At 43.8% G+C, this 17,254-nt stretch overlaps 1 protein-coding gene across 1 annotated transcript in view; it reads right to left on the reverse strand.

Annotated features, from left to right (window-relative positions):
• Nucleotides 1-123: 123 nt before the first annotated feature.
• Nucleotides 124-17,254, reverse strand: part of ntn1a (netrin 1a) — a 58,824-nt gene continuing 41,693 nt past the window's right edge. Inside the window, exons 4-6 of the mRNA XM_076729354.1 lie at nucleotides 15,461-15,514; nucleotides 6,774-6,848; nucleotides 124-1,813 (exon numbers count right to left, since the gene is read on the reverse strand). Coding sequence (XP_076585469.1) covers nucleotides 1,485-1,813; nucleotides 6,774-6,848; nucleotides 15,461-15,514 — 458 coding nt within the window. The 3' untranslated portion in view covers nucleotides 124-1,484. The remainder of the gene's footprint in view (nucleotides 1,814-6,773; nucleotides 6,849-15,460; nucleotides 15,515-17,254) is intronic.

Raw genomic sequence — 17,254 nt, forward strand, 5'->3', positions numbered from 1 at the left:
CACATTGGAGCTTCATCGTGAGAGGCAGACGATATTTTTCTTCCTTTGACTTTTTCATGCAAATTTTTAAAGATACATTTTGACACATTTTTACAACTTTTTTTTTTTTTTTTTTTTCCCAAGAGCTGGTGAGAAGCAATAGATTTCTAAAGAGATAAATCACACAGAAATCTGTATTGTCTGTGTCGTCTGGTAACGTGCAGTGCTTGCAGCTGCACAACAATAACGTTGCATCCGCTGTGCACAGTGACCTGGGTAACAGCTCCAATTATTTTGCGGTAGGACAAGTAAATATTGTTTCTGCAATGAATTAAAGCAAACATTTGACATTTTTTTTGTAGCCACTTAAGAACCCATATTCATAGTCATTTTTTTATATTAGCTCTACCTAAGAATCACTTGCGATTTTGTGAAGATTTTCAGTGTTTTGAAAAATCAACGTGGCTGGCCTCTTGTCCTTTTCTCAATCAGTTGTTAAACTGAAATAAAAAATAAAAAAATCACAGTTACTGTAATTACTGACAGTGAAATCAGTGATTTCGAACGCAGTTTGTCCTCCCCAAAATAGCATCATTTTAACATTACTAGCATAAACAGCACCAGTTAATGAACTGAACATTACACTCTCGAATGTGAAGCGTTCACATGCAGGTTTGTACAAATACTGAACCACCAAAATTTAACCAGTGAAGTCTGAAGGGGCAAACAGGGAGTGAAAATATGAGAGCAATCAGGTCAAAAATGCTCGAGTCAACACTGCGTTGTAACCTTGGTTCTCTGATGCCATTTGCGTATTCTAATGTCCCGACAGCTAAAAGTGTAGGACAACAAATTTCTTTTTCTGCAGTTGAAGATTTACCTGAATAAATACAACAGGGGGAATGAATGGTAGCTCAGTGACAGCTAAATGTACTACACATTTCTGTGGCTAACAAACGAATGTTTATATGGCACAATTCTTAATGGAGGGAATAGCACTGCCTCGATCAGATCAGTGAAGACAAGCTTGCGTCTTGGCTAAGAATACAATAAGAAAACCATGCAGAGGCAAAGTTGCAGTGGTAATGAAGTGGCTTTTTCTGTGTCATTTTTGCACCAGCAGAAACTGTCCATAAAATTAAAACATACAATATAATGATTTCATACTGAGATAAAGAAAACAAACACAAATAACTTTATATGCTGGTAATAGGTGCAAATTCGGCAAATCCACATGAGAGGCAAAATCTCAAAGTAAAATAAACCATAAAACCAAATCTGCAAGGTGAGCTCCTTCAACAAAAGTTCACTAGAAAAACAAATCATCCTAAATAATTCTCTTCATGCTTCTACACAAAAAAGCAGCGACATAAACAGTCTCTTGTCTGTCCGTGGTCCTCTCTGCCTCTCGTTCATTTTTTTTCTTTTTTTTTTTTTTCATGACCCGCTCAGCTTTTCTCTTGAATTCCTCTCCCACCTCTGGCAACCTCTCCACCTTTTCCCACCTATGGCTTCTTGCACTTGCCTTTCTTCTCGCGCTGCTGGAACTTCCTGAGCCTGCGCGCCCACGTGTCCCTCCACTGGATAACCAGGCTGCCTTTGTCTGCCACCACTCCGCTCTGCCCGGGGGAGTCCTCGTCGTTCCCCAGCAGCAGGTACTTCTTCCCAGGTTTGATCTTGGGACACTTGCAGGCCACGTCTTTGGCACGGACCCACAGGAACTGGTCCCCGCGGCGGATGCGGCTCTCGCCCTGCTTGTAGACGGAGATGATGTTGACGGTGAACTTCCACCACTCGCTGGCTTTGTCTGCCTTCAGGATGTGCACCTGGACAGCTGCAGAGTGAAGGGCAAGAGAAATGACACTTTATCAATTAATGTGAGATTTCTTCTATTCAAATGACTTGCAGTTCTGCAGCCATGCTAGCTGCTTTGTGAGGCTGTCACAGCAGTCCTTTGAGCTAAACACTAACAAAACAACAATTGGCAACCTAATGGTGGCCAGTGGAAAAGTAAGTAGATCACTTAAGTCAGTAGGATTCATCCTCTGGGGACCATGGATGTCTGTGCCTTATTTAATGGCAAGCCATGAAAGAAGCCTCTAAAAATATGGAGTGTGTCCACAACTTCCTGCTTCATGCTGTGCATTTGCCTTTTTCATTTCTTTCCCTGCCTCACCATGAAAAAAATGGTTTCCCATTTTAACAACTTCTAGTTCACTGAATTTTCTGTCATTGGATATTTATTGAGGTAATTAAATAAAATACCACAGGTCAACTAACCACCAGTCTCCTGCATGAAGATATGCAGCTATTTTTATTAATTTAATGAAAACTTTGCTTCAATTTGCTGCCTCAGCTTCTCATTGAGGAGTCATCACCACATTCAAAGGTCTCTGTCACAGTGGAAGGAAAGGGTGTTTTTTCTTCCAAGCACGCTGGCTCCTTTTCCGACTGTGGCCATTATTCAAACATCAGCACACTTTGTCCTCGGCAACCACGGCCACGGAGTTGGCAGCTGAAATCACATCAGTGAGTGCTGACCCATGCTGCGGCAAAGAGGGATCATGTCACAGTATCCAGAGCTCTGACACCTTCTGAGAGCACTGGCTGATTTGGCCTCAGTATCCCCAAAAGCCTCTTATATTTAGGATTTCTACAGTTGCATTGAAGAAAGAATCTTGTCAGATAGTCAGTTTCTGAAAACCCCGTCTGAACTGGTGGACAATGACAATCCATCAAACTCATCTACTTCACACATCAAGTGGACAATTGGAAGTATGCAGCAATTGCGCTCTTCTGTCTCATTCATCACATGGCTTCTTTTGTCACTTTTACAGTCTGAAGCTGAGCAACTGAACAGCATGAATGCTTTTGAGGAGAGACTGTCCAGAAGTGAACGTTATCCCCATTTTTATTCCATCGAATGCCCCCCCGTCCAGCTAAACTAATGTTACACAGCGGATAAAGATCATTTGTGAGGGAGTAACCTCCACTCTGTAACACAACTGTTAGTGGGATGAGTGTTCACGTCGTCCCAACATCTCTAGCAGATCGCATCACGTCTGTTTCATGACTCACATTCTTCCAGTTAAACCTTCATTCATATCAGATCAATATTAGGTCACGAACTTAATATTTTTGAACCAGGATCTTCCGTATTTGAATCAAGTTGTTCATGAAAAATAAGATATGTGAGATTAATTAGGCTACAGCTGTCGGATACACATGCAATCAACATTAATGTAAATATGTGTATCGGATAGGACTCTGTGTTTGAGGGACTTGGATCAAAAAGGAAAAACTGATGATTTTTTCCCATTTTTGACAGTCATGAACGCAGTAGGAGGGTTTAAGGGAGCATCCATCTTGGTGTGGCCATCAATCATCAAGTCATCGAGTTAGTATCCGCTGCTGATAAGATGGCAAAGTCATGAACTGAGTGATAAGATCACCGGAAAACCATGGTAAACACTGGTAAACCATGGCGACTGGGCACTATGAATACCAATAAACTACACTTATATGGGATGGATTCTGTTTAAATCCTCAGTGGAAATTCTGGTCTATGCTGGTCCAACTATGATTTACAGCTCCACATGCATTATGTCCATTACTACTGACAGCAATGTGATTTGTAATGTGATTAGGAGGCAGGGTAGAGCTATTAGAAACGTCAGCTGGAAAGACGTTCAGTGATATCACATGATGAATCAACTGGTATGGCCCTCGAAGAGCGAGAGGGAGGAAAGAGAGGGGTTGCCTCTCATGGATGGAGCCCAGCATGTATCAATACGTATTATATTGACCAGATCGCTATTCGGTTCCATTATACTCCTGTTCTTACGGGACAGCTTTTGAAATGAGGCACTGTGTTACAGGGTCACTGGTTTCACCTTCAGTGTGAAGCTAATGGAGCCGAACACCATGGCAGTATTAAGCCTGTATTCAGGGCAGGTTTTTATCCATGCTGGATCACCACCTTGGGAGTCACACTTTATGGATGGTGAAGATTTAAATCTGACTGACTTGAAAAACAGAAAATACATCTGTTTCAAGGTTATGCTTTTAGCTTCCAATACTCTGCTATTGTTGCTGCATTCAGGGTCAAGTCAAAGTCTGGTGAAGCTTCCAGAGGACTGATGTGTGAGATGTTATAACAGCAGTTATGAATGGCTTTTTCCTTTCTTTCCTTTTTAGTGTTCCATAAAGCACATTGGGTTTTCACAATGTGTATTTAAAGTCTGATATATATAAAGTCTGCCTGAAGTGTTGGAAGTATTTTTCCCACTCCGAATTACCATTAAAAAATCTTCTTTCTGCGATATCCTCAAACAGTCATATAGGTTTATATCATGGTCTCTAGTTTTTATTATTTTAATTTTATTCCTGAGAAATCGTATTTGGTATTCTGTCTGTTTGCCACAGCTCAAAGTACCACACTGCCCATGAGCCATTTTAGCTGCAGACAGTTTTGTCAGTTTGTGCATAAGCTTCATTGACTGCACTGGATATTCTATTCAATATACTTTTTGTCAAAGATCCAAGTATTTTCTAACCCAGCTCTTCATCTTTTGTTCTGATGATTCAACCAGGACCATGTCTGTCGAAGCGCTCCAGCTGTGACTCACCTTTGTCAATGCAGAAAACAATCTTCTGCTTCTGGAACCAGACGCACCCGAAATACCTCCTCCCACTTTGCAGGTCTATCGGGCTGCAGTTTGCCTTGTACTTTATCATCCTACTTCTGCCAATCTTTGGAGATAATTGTCAGCCCAGTTGTACAGCATATCCCCTGAGACCCCCGTGTCAATGGGATCTGGTCTGTTGTGACTCGATTGTGACCTCAGCACCATCTTGCACCTACTAGCTGCCACCAGGTGCTGTTCTCGCTGTTTGAGTTGTCTGAGTTTAGTCAACCATCGCTGTACACTGAAACGCCTTGAGTAGTTGTACCAGGGATTTTTCTGAGATCAGACATTTCTACCCCCTCCCTATGCCCCGCTCCCTCCTGTGATTCTTTATGTGTGTCTGTATATCGACCACAGAAGCTTGTAGCATCGCTTCCCTACGCAGCATGGAGCCCAGCTCCCCTGCTGATCTTTTCAAAACAGTCCAAAGCTGCAGCTCTGCCAACTTATCCTGTAGATTTACATTGTGTTTGACTTTTCGATCGGCTCTGCTGAGCTCACGTGTGGTAGATACTGTACGGGGATCTTGTTCTGGTCTGTTACGAATCTTGAATATTCTGTTACAAACTAAGGATGGATATGACAAGGAGCTTAATGGCTCTCATGTACATCGCCAGCACAAAGCCCCCCTGGTGACGGCAAGGCAAGGAGAAAGTGGATTACACAGAGGATGATGTAGCATGTAAAACTAACGGTGGACAGATGGATTACATGAAATGTTTTCACAATAACCTGATTATAAAAAAAATCTTTAGTGTGAGAGCAGGACTAATTATCTGCTGTTCTGTTGTATATGAAGACATTAAATCTGTGTCTGTATAATTATGCTGTCTGTAGAAATGCACTCCCCCACAAAAAGCTTGGTGTAGAAGAGGAACTTCCATTTGTCTTCTGCTTAGTGGTATTTCAGCCATCAGTACCAGCAGCTCCCCTACACTTCACACACACTCATAACACTCCTGGCTTCACTATTGGGAGTGTGCATACATGAGGGTACTCAGTACCGTGTGTTGAGTGATGGTTTCTCCAGCAGGACATCCTCATGTCTCTTTTTACCCAATGGATGTTGCCTGCTGTTATCATTCCAGTGTTACATAAATGTTCTACTGATAAAATAAAATGTAACCTGATGTAGAGAGGTCAGCAGCTCCGTCTGCTATTTGGCCAAACCAAAGCTGACGCATTCATGCATGAGCTGAGACGTGTTTCAGAGGTAAGGCTCTTCTCGTCGGCAGAAAGGTAGGCACTGGTGGAAGAGGAGGTGTCTATAAGATTGACCCCCTAACTCCCCCAAATCCCTGCAGAACAAAGCCCAGGCCTGTCTGTCAAGCTGCTGAGGTATGCCGCAGGATGCTGCCGCTTGGCTGACCGGTTCAGCAGCCTGACTTCAATCAGGGGAGGGGACAGAGGGAGGGGAAGAGGGGAGAGGTCATACGTCTTATCCACACCTTGAATGGCGTGGCGGACGGACGGTCACAGGAATGCAGCGAGAAGCGCTTCGGTTGTGGGGGAAGTGGGCTGCCTTAATGAGGATCTCCTAGAGAGCACCCACTGTCCGTCACACTGTCTTTGCTTTATCCACCCGGGTCTTAAATGCCTGCTCAGAGAAAACCCTCCCCACACACACACACACACACACACACACACACACACCTCTGCCTAATTCTTTATCCTGTCCTTTCTCTCCAGCGCCCTTTCTCTCCTTCTGTTTGTCTGCTTCTCTTTTCCTCCTTGAAGATCTGCTGTCCTCTGTTTGATCCTTTGTCTCTGACCTCAGAAAGCTGGAGTAAGCCATCAGTAAAACACCTCCCCTGTAAAGTATAGCAACTCCCCAGTAACGTGCTGGACTGGGATGTACGGGATAAGAAATATTCTGGGTCCTGAACATATGCATATTCCAGTTTAACCACATTCTGAAGGTGTGCTTGTGCTGCTCTGCTGCTTTGACTCACATTATTTATTCGTTACCCACCTTCAGCATAAGAAACTTTTTCACGCAGACAAAAAGGCGACTGTGTCTCCTCCATCGGACCACATGTTTTTTTAAGCTTTTCTGAAGAAATGAACGTTAATCCGAGTCATTAAATGGACTGTGTGTCGACTCACCGTAATCTTTCTTGCAGTACTTCTTCATGTTGATCTTCAGTTTGCCTTTAGACGCCTTGCAATATGAATCACAGTCTGCAGGAAGGAGAAGGGAGGAAATACAGTCAGGAGGCTTGAGGGAGAAAACGTATTATTTCTAGCAAAAGGGGCAGAATTTGTTAAGATTTCTTTGTTGTCCACAATAAGAAAAAAAAAAAAAAAATCTGTTGAGTTGTTCTCAGGATTGTGTCAAACAAATCTTGCTGAAAAAGACTTGTAAAACATAAATTCATAAAAGCTAAGGAAAATTATAACAGTAAATTTATTACAACCCAATCATTTAATTTTGATTTAATTGTAAATCAATTAATGTATGTGTGTACATATGTATGACAAAAATATATTACAAACTAATCCAAAAGAAATTGGATTAAAAAAAACACCTCAAAATTAAATGGGATTGTTTTGAAATTCCTTTTTGGAAATAATTTCTCACACACATTCAATTGCTGAAATAATTAATGAGAATAATACTATGATTATAGATGAAGGGATGGAATTTTCCATCTAATTCTCCATCTATGTCCTCTCACAAAAACACAACCAAAAAACAAATCAGGAAAATATCCCCTTCAATAATAATAAGAAAAAAAAAACACTTACAATATAAAATACATGTAATTTTTAATCTACACTTTAAAGATAGTGGTCAAAATTAAGCTCACTATAAACAAGCTTGATTACAAACCAAATCCACAATGAACCATTTCCACCAGACTGACGTGCATGAAATATGTTCCTCCGCCGGGCCAACATCAAACCAGTGGCCGAGTTTTAACAAATTATACAAGTCTGAAAATTTAGATGGCTACTTCAGCACCACATTTCCGAGAACTGTTTCCATGCTCTATTTCTGTCCTATCATGCGTTTTTGAGACTGGACCAAACATTACCAGCAAAAACAGCCCGTTGGGTCCTGTCACTGACAAAGAGAAAGAAAGCTTTCCTGAAGCAGCTTCAGAGAACAACAACAACGTCAACACCTCAGGCAGCAGTTCTCTGGCGTGACTGCTTGACACGCATCTGTCTGGTTTGATTGTGTTGTCTGATGGTACAGCTGTGGAGCCACTCCTGGAATTAAGAGGTGGATATTTTGGGTTGTGGTGTAGGCAGGTTACCCTCCACCTCCTACAACCGTTGTGTGTAATGGCGAGGACCTGTGAATGGGGCTGATGGTACCAGCAGCAGTTTAGGAGGAATACAAATGACCACTGCAATCCACCCGCTCGCTGCCTGTCAGACTGTGGGAATGAGTCAGGCCGGTGCAGACCACCCTCCACCCTCCTCAACCCCCACCTCCCTCCAAATCTCACCTCGCTTGTCACCTCAGCCCACGACCTCCCAAAAAAAAATAACCCCCGGGATCACTTCAAGGCCCCACCGAGGACCATGTCAAGCTTTTGCATTTATTGCAGAGTGGACGGGGGGAGAGAGCACTGTGGGCTGGCAGCTATTTGAGGGAGTAGGAGGTGGGGGTGTGAAGGGGGTCAATGCCACACAAAGGGAGGTCAGGAAGGGAAAATTAGCCATCCATGAAGCGTTAGGCAGAGGACCCTTTTTTTTTTTTTTTTTAAAGGAAGGGGGGACGTCCACTCTGGGAACCATGAACAAATAAATACCTCATACAGCTCTCTGCAGTGGGCAAGCTCACACACACACACACACACACACACACACACACACACACACGCTCAAGTGTGTATGAGGTGGATGAGTACTTCAAGATGATTCAACTTGTTTTATTATCTGCATAACAAGCTCAAAACTGTTTAAGACACATTCTGTGTACAAAATCTTACAGAACCAAATTAGAGTTTGTGTGTTCCATGTGTGGTGGAGGAAAGAGGACATTCGAAAATCTACCCTGATTCAAAATGGAGAAAAGATGAGTCTTATACTGACGGCATACAATGTGGGCAGCCATGCAGGCAGAGGCAGCTCTGTATCGCAGAATATGTATAAGTACGTTAACATTCAGGGGGATGTATTTCTCTTCCACATACTGTGCTGTATCTCCATGTGTTTTTAATTATTCTGAGTAAACTGTTATTTTTGTTGAGGGCTGACCACATGCACTGCGGATCATAACTAACCCTGCTCCTTGTCCAAATAGATTCATGAGGATATGCATACGCCATCAGTTTTATGATAGATTACCAAGAGGTGAAGGAGGCAACGGCGTATCCCTCCCTCCACTTTGCTGGCCCCAGAAATCCAGAGAGCACGTAGCTCCAGTGATTGCCCCATGCTACGCTGTCATGCTGCCAGACACTTACAGTGCCGATCAGCATAATGTGACGTGTTTTCCCTTTTTTCTGGCCCTTTAGCGCTCGCCCAACTGGCATAAATTGGATCCAGAGAACTGATTTGGTTTACACTTCAGTGCTGCAAGTTGTAATGAGTAAAGCAAAAGGACAGAGGGAAGGAAGGAGGGAGCAACAGATGGATGGACAGTGAGTAGTGGTGGAGAGTGACGGGGTGGTGGAAGAAGGATTGGAGCTTTCAGGCCGCCTGAATATGAACAAACTTCATTGTTGTGAGCAGAACTTTGCTCCATGCCTTTACTCTCCTTTATACTCTGTTTGAATGAGGTTGCCTGGGGAACACCACGACAAGGAAAAATGCAGGGAAGGAGGCGGGAGAATGGATACTGGTGGAGAGTGAAGGGGTGGAGAGGTTGACAGAAAAAAAGAAGACATGAGTGAAGTTCATCAGGGGGGTGGGAAGAAGTAGAAGAAGAAGAAGAAGAGGAAGAAGCAGAGGAGGACCAGGATTTTAAGTGAAACCCCCAAATCAGCAAAAAAAATACCCCAAACTGGTTGCCTCACTAGCTGGGCAGCAAGGCCACAAAGCTGCAGCCGGAGGTACTAAATAGAGAGAGTAACAAAAATAGGCAAAGTAAATGAAACAGAGGAGTCTATATGAGCTGCACCTGATTACCATGTAAATGATCGAAGGGGGAGCTGTGGAAAGGAGGCTTTGTTTTCTCATAACCCCCCTTGATGCCATCATGATACTTCCCTTTGATAGCCTTTCGTTCCCCATTAGTGTACCCCTGAGACACAGCTCCGGGCCCCGCTGAGAGCACCCCGAGATCCCCATTTAGGGCCAGGCAGTCCCCTACCGTGAGGACAAATGTTCCCTTTGTGCGTGCGTTACAAGCAGGGGAAGTGGGAGCAGTTCTGTAGCACTGAGCGAAAATGTGCTCTGGGTGTTCTGAGTAGATGTAGTTACTACGGCGCTTTGTTTCCTGCCTTTCAGAGCGCTGAGGAGTACGTAACTGAGAGGTGGACCTTTGCCCCTTCTATCAAAGTGCTGTACAGCCCTTTAAGCTAATCGTTCTCATTTGGGATGCTTCTTAGTAAAGCTGCTTCGAGACAGAATACAGTACTGTACAGTTCTGTGTGTCTGAGCCAGAGCTTTACAGCACCCATAGTTGAAAGCGAACCGTGTAAATATAAGTAAATATTTATATAAAAACTCGTCATTTAACTGTTAGGAAGCCTCTGCCTCCTCCTCCCTTTCCTTGTGTTTCCTTGTGATTTCCCTCTGTCCCTTTGTGTTATGTTAGTTTCTCCTTCTGTCTGTCCTTTGTGTGTGTGTGTGAGAGTGGTTCCTCCTCAATCAGGGTTCACCTCCACCTGCTCCTTGTGCCAATCAGCCTCCACAGCTGCAGCCAATCCACAATCACCAGCCACAGGATAAAAATCCGGATCTCCTCACCAGCCTTTGCCAGACTGTTGTACTCACTAGCCTGGGACCAAGTCTGGGTCACATAGCTCTCTTTGTGCTTTGTTCTTGCTCTACTTTGTTTGTCTTGCCTGTTTCTGAGTTACTAAGTCTGTTCTCCTTACGTCTCACCTGCCAAGTCTGTCCAGCTCAAGTCCTGGAAACCTCCTAACTCGCCTCACCTGCCTGCCCATCACTATCTGTGTCCTGCATTTGGAGTCCAGGCATTCCCTCAGCCCGTAACATTTACAGCAATGACCACAGTAAAATGATGAGTGACAACTACCGTGGCTGGTTGAAGCCAATGCGAATGTGCCTGAACCCCCCACCCCCCCAAAACAATCTGATTCGTTCACCATTCCTATACAGTTAGCCTAAATCACAATTCAAGATATACCTGAAGTAAACTCATTTCACATGTTTTTCTGATGGTATATTGAGGCATTCTCCAAAAAAAGCAGATCAATTATATTTATCTAGATGAATATTTAAAACGTAGCAGTTGTGTACATGTGTCAAAGAAGAGAGCACACTGATCAACACGCCAAACCAGAAGAAGAGTTTATCATAAGATTTAGACTAAAAAAAACTAAAGACAACTGCACCATGGTTGGTTGAAGCCCAGATATCTTTACACACTGCAAGGCTGAGAGCCACTCCCACTCAGCAGGGTTCTGAAACCCTCCGATTCAATTCTTCCTACAAAATAATCATTTTTACATGAAGAGATTTCAGGGTCCCTCCTCATTTAAGCCTCATCCATCTGAATGAAGGCAGTCCGGCGGTGCAGCGAGGGGCCAGTGGGGAGGACGGCTGGCAGACAAGAGCGAGGTCGTCTGACGAAAAAAGTTGAACCTGGCTGCCACGACGTCATCTGGCAAGGCGCTGTGTTGGCCAATCAAATGTGAACAATCCCAGTTGATTCCTCTGCAACGTGAATGTCCACTGTTTACCTCACAAGGGTTGTTACGAAAGACAAAATAGTTGCCCCTGTGATAAGGGTTGTAAAATCCTCTCTGTGAGTATTATAAACCAGTGTTTTGGTGCCTGATAAACCTTTGCATGCATTAATCTGCTGCTCTAACTGGACTTCATTGTCTCACCGCGAAGCAACACACCTCCACCGATGTGTGGTGTCCTGCGTGAACGTTAGTCGAGCTACACACCCATCCACCAACCCCTACACAGTGAACATTGACACTAGAGATAAATCACGAGATGTGGAATCATCCAAAATGGATGCAGTTCCAAGAGGAACAGTACGTGTCTGGGATCAGACCATTCAGGCCACATTCAGAGCTGCTCAGAGAGCTGTGTGACTGCATATACAGCCTGGTACAATGTGAAAAAACACACCCCTGACCGCACTGAAAAGGCGTTGAAGGTCCATGTTTCAACTCTCAACGTTCCAACGCAACTGAAATCTGATCACGAGTGGTCAAAGCAAGGTGTGAACAGCGAGCTATAGCAACTAGATCCGGATACGACATACTCAGTGTGAGCGTGGCTGCAGAGGGAGGGCGGTATCGGAGGTAGCAGCGCAGCTAGACAAGGAGGTGTAAATGTCGGCCCAGGATGAGGGCTTTCTCCCTCCACCAGACTGATTGAGAAACAAATTGTGGCAAATAAAGCATGTAATTAGATTATGGAGGCCAGTGTCCTGCCCTGCTCTCGCACCAGAGCCATGAGTTTGGATCCCGTCCAGCAAGGACGGAGAGAGAAAGGAAGCGAGAAAGAGGAGTCCCCCGCTTCTTCTCTCATTGTATCTCATCAGAGAGTAAAAGGTGGTTTGTGTTCGGCAGACAACAGCCAGCGAAGAGGCTGTTCAGAGTTCTTGACCTGATTTGGGATTTTACTTTTTGGGTGGTGTGCAATCAGTTCTGATGAGTTGGGTCGTCCTCTGTTACTGTAACTGATGAGATTCAGATGAGTCAGCGGGGACTCCAGTTGGTTATCGCCCGGAGCATACAGAGAGAGAGAGAGGAAATCCCACTGCCAAGGTTTTCATGTCATTAAAAGCGGTTTTTGGCACTGAAAAGTAAATTGCATGCAAAGGTTTCATATTGATAACGACCATTTGATACCATGCTGTTCTATTTTTGTCCTTGTTTATAGCAAAATGTCTTGAACCATTTTTTCTTCTTTCACTCTCTCTCATACAATTAACTGGTGTAATCCAGCGTTGATCTGACTGTAAAGCACGGTGGCGTCGGCGGGTGCTGGACAGGGTGTGTGAAGCAAGACTCATATCCAAAAAATCCAAGGAGGGGTCCGCCACAGACTCTGATCATTTCCAGCCTTGGACAAGACACACACACACATACACACACACACACGTACAACTGAACCTCGTTACACTTGTGAGCCTCATCATCGTTGCTGCAATTCTCCCTCTCCTCATCATCATTAGTTACTTTCACATCCTGTGTATCCTGACAGGCCCGGGCGGCCATCACAGGTCATCAGCGGTTAATCTCCTCCACATTTCGTTGCTGTGCAGACGTCTCTGTCACGACCCGTGGGAGTGGCGACTCACACCATCCGTGACCTACCAGCACAATGTGTGTTTTGTCTGGGCCACACCATCGGAGGTATTCTCCATGCATTCCAACCCTCCGTGTGGTCGAGAGGGGGAGAGCCCTGCTGCACTAGACAAATTAATATCCACTCCATTTTCCCCTCATCCCCCCACCCTTCGTTCAACTGAGGCACAACAAGGCACCTGCCTCACAGCTGTCAGCCCACCACCCCCCTGGTATCACACACACACTCATGTTTTCCCTTTTCCACATTTATTTCTGAATTAACTGCGTTCATGTCTTAATTCATCCTCAAATTCTTCCTAATTTCCTCAGCATCTTCTTTCCATTTTTCACCTCCACACTGTTTACAACAATTACTACTACTCTTACTACTACTACTACTACTACTGATAATAATAATAATAATGATAGTGATGTGGTAATGTTCAAACATGTATATTACTTTAGTGCACATGTGCCGACCGTGCATTGTTTTCTTAGTTCTAATCTCTTCTATCTCTTCTATTCTTATAAGGAGCACCTGTAACAAAAACAATTTCCCCTCGGGGATCAATAAAGTATTTCTGATTCTGATTCTGATTCTGATTAAAGTTGAATCTGGTGCAGGTACTGTTTGTGGGGTACGAATCTGTTTGATGCTCAGATAACCACATCTGTTTGCAATCACCTATTAGGTGATATCATGGTGGCTCAAATACCCGGCCGAGCGAGAGGTGCGTTTGCTCTGCAACCCTCTGAGGAGGCTCAAAGGGTAATGCATGCATCCTGTGCGTGGGTGCCTGCGTGGGACCCCGTACTACTCATGACGCTGACAGGTCCGATGCAGGACGTCCATCAAGTTGCTCCACTTTGCAATCTGCTTGATTTCAACCTCTCTGGGCTGAACAGTCTCGAGGCTGTTATACATATGGGAGGGAATTGTCTCTGTGATTAGATTATCTGTAAAGCTACACGGCCTGAGTCATTGCAGAGTCTTCTTCAGGATGTGTTTACATCAGTGCAAGGGCACAGTTTAATCAATAGGATTATTAGCCTGAAACCAGGATGTGGCTACAGGTAAGGATTTCACATAATGACAGTGAATAGGAGGGAGAGGTTAGGGTATCATCCAAAACATGTTTTTTTCCTTTCAGTGTTGAAATACCAAAACAGAAAAGCAATAAATATGCTGATCAACTTTGCATTTATTTCAGTTGATAAAGTAATACAGGCCCTTCTCTCACTTATCCAGTAATGGCTCAGTGAGGTGAGGAAAATTTCCTACACCCCAAAAGTGGACAGATTCCTGACAAGGGGGCCCAGAGAAACTCCAGATATTCGACCTCGACACCACCCACAGCGCTGCGTGAAGACAAAGCGTGAAACAGAGGGAGACGAAGGAAGTAGAGGAGAGCGAAAAGAGACTGAAAGAGAAAAGCAAAGAGGTGGAGGAGGGCTGGGGACCGGCAATATCCTGACTGTGCTGTCAATCGAAGCTGTCCAGGGAATGTTTGGGACCTCAGAGGGCCCAACAACAGCTGCGGGAGCCTCTTACTCACACTCACACACATGTACCTTGGGCCTCCTGCAAACTTCATGGCTGAGAGGGAGCAAACATGCAATGCCAGATGACTCAATTCTTCCCACCTTGAGGCCAAAAGATAAAATTCAGAACTTTTCCCAACAGGGTTTGTACAGGTATGTGTATTAAGCACAAGGTGCACACTTTTGGCTTTACATTTGTCGAATTTATGCCATGAACTCTGCAACTGTATTTGAATAATATGATATAATTCAACTGATAGCAGCTACAGCAACCACTAACATATAACCAGAAACTCATCCACTAAACAAATTCACAATCTAGTCCAGAATCTTTGAGCGGTCACACTGCATTAAGCTTCAAACAAATCAGAGGTTAGCGAAAAACACTATCAAATCCTGCGCTGAATTACAAGATCCAGGTCCCGCTATCAGTCCTTCCCTCCCTTCACAGCATCAAGCTGGGAAAGAGGGCGTTTGGAGAAACGAAAAATCATCAAATCAAACAAACTGCCAGGCCCCCGTGCTGTACGCCAGACCAACACCCCACTGTGCCGCAGTTAGACTGATTAATTGTGAAAGTGTGAGAGATTAAAGGAGGCACATCCCAGGGTTGCTGCTAATGGATTTAATATTCATGAACCCATAATAAGGAGGGGGAAGGCATGAGGGATCCAATTTATTCAGCAGGCTGTTTTTGCGCTTGTGGAAAAATATTGTGGCGAGCCGTGGAACTGTTGAAAAATCCCACATCCGTTTATACTTCTTCTTTATTTTATCGTGTATGGATGCGCAGCCACAGAGACTGGATACACATTAAAGAATAAAGTTGAGTGAATGTTCAGCTGTACTCACCTGATGGCTCCTCCGTACTGCTGGATGGGGTTGTAGGAGGTACTACTGGAATCTCTACTCCCAGAGAAAACATGACATAGATACAAAGAAAGATCAGTTTCATTATCACGTGAATCCATACATGCTTTATTTGTCTTTGTGTGCATGCATGCTGGTAGAGTGTGTAAAGGTGCATATTCAATAAGAAAGGATGAAGTTAAAACAGGTCAAAGAAAAGAAAACACATCGGTGTTAAGAGCAGCTTGGTGAATGCCTAACTGTAGGTAGCAAAAAAACTAAATACCTTCCTGACAGGGAGGAGTGTGTCTTTTTTTTCTTTAGTCTTTAGTTGAAGATATATCTGACAGATTAGATGAGTAGTAAAGTGCGCTGATGGCTCAGGGGTTTAAAACACTAACCTTGACACTGCAACATCTCTAATTCATGTTGATTTCTCTAACTTCTCTCAGCTCTCCCTGCTCTTATAAAAAAGGCAGAAAATGCCTTTATCATTATCATTTGTACAACCCCGATTCCCAAAAAAGTTGGGAAGCTGTGTAAAATCTGAATAAGACAGAATGCAACAATTTGCCACCAACGGTTTTACAAAGTGTTCCTGAGTCCATGTAGTAATATCCTTCATACAGTCATATGTTCACAAAGTGGTGAACCTCGCTCCATCCTCGCTTGTCAACAACTGAGTCTTTCCAGGATGCCCCTTTCATACCCAGTCATGGTACTATCACCTGTTACCAATGAACCTGTTTACCTGTGGAATGTTCCAGACAGGTGTTTTTGGAGCATTCCACATCTTTCCCAGTCTTTAGTTACTCCTGTCCCAACTTGTTTGAAACATGTTGCTTCATCAAATCCAGAATAAGCAGATATTTACAAAAACCAATGAAGCTGATGAGCTAAAACAGGAAATAATATATATTATTATCATTATTAAAATAGCATCTTTGTGCTATTTTCAATTGAGTTAATGTCAAAAAGGATCAGCAAATGATCACAGCCTGTTTTATTTTTTACACAGCGTCCCAACTTTTTTGGAATCAGGATCGGATGATCTGGAGGTCACATCCCTGATTGGTCGGGGTCCTTTATCGCAAATCATCCCCCGTCTCTTTCTGCGGGTCCTAATTTTGTTTCATGTCTCAGATGTTTAGATGGAACCTGCTGCCTCTTTATCACCACCAGCTGGATCCTCTTAAGTGCCTAAATGAAGTCCACTTTCCAATTTGGTTGTCTATTGTATCTTGATTTACAATAAATATTGTGAACCTTCTTCAATGAATCTGTCATCACTGAGTCGTTATTTCTCAGGCTCATTCTCCTCGCTTGTCACCTGCTGCTGTGGAAAAACTACAACAGAGCAGTACAATTATCCAAAGACTTGATTTTCTCAGCCCTCCTTCACGCTCTGGGTAGGAAGTCGAAGGAAGGATTGTAACAGAAGATATAAAACACACATAATGCCTTTTTGTCATTTCGGCAGGAGGGAGAGAAGGAGTTCCATCAAAAAGACAAAAAAAAGAGGCAGATATCTATTTAAAACACATGCAAAGAAAGAAGCAGGAGGTGCACAAGAGTGGTGGTCTGAGCCGTGCAGAGGTGAAGGCTGCGTGTGTCAGCGGAGAAAGAAACAGTCAAGTCTTTAGATCAAAGTAAAATCCGAGCCTGAGCAAACCTGCCTCCTACTTTCTGCACATTAACAACATCTATGTCTACTGTACAGCATAAATCTGAATCTGTGGAAGGATGCAACACGCCTGTTGTTGACTTCTGGACATAATGAGGCCTTCTCCCACGACA

This window comes from Chaetodon auriga, chromosome 4, assembly GCF_051107435.1.
Source record: "Chaetodon auriga isolate fChaAug3 chromosome 4, fChaAug3.hap1, whole genome shotgun sequence".
NCBI lineage: Eukaryota > Metazoa > Chordata > Actinopteri > Chaetodontiformes > Chaetodontidae > Chaetodon > Chaetodon auriga.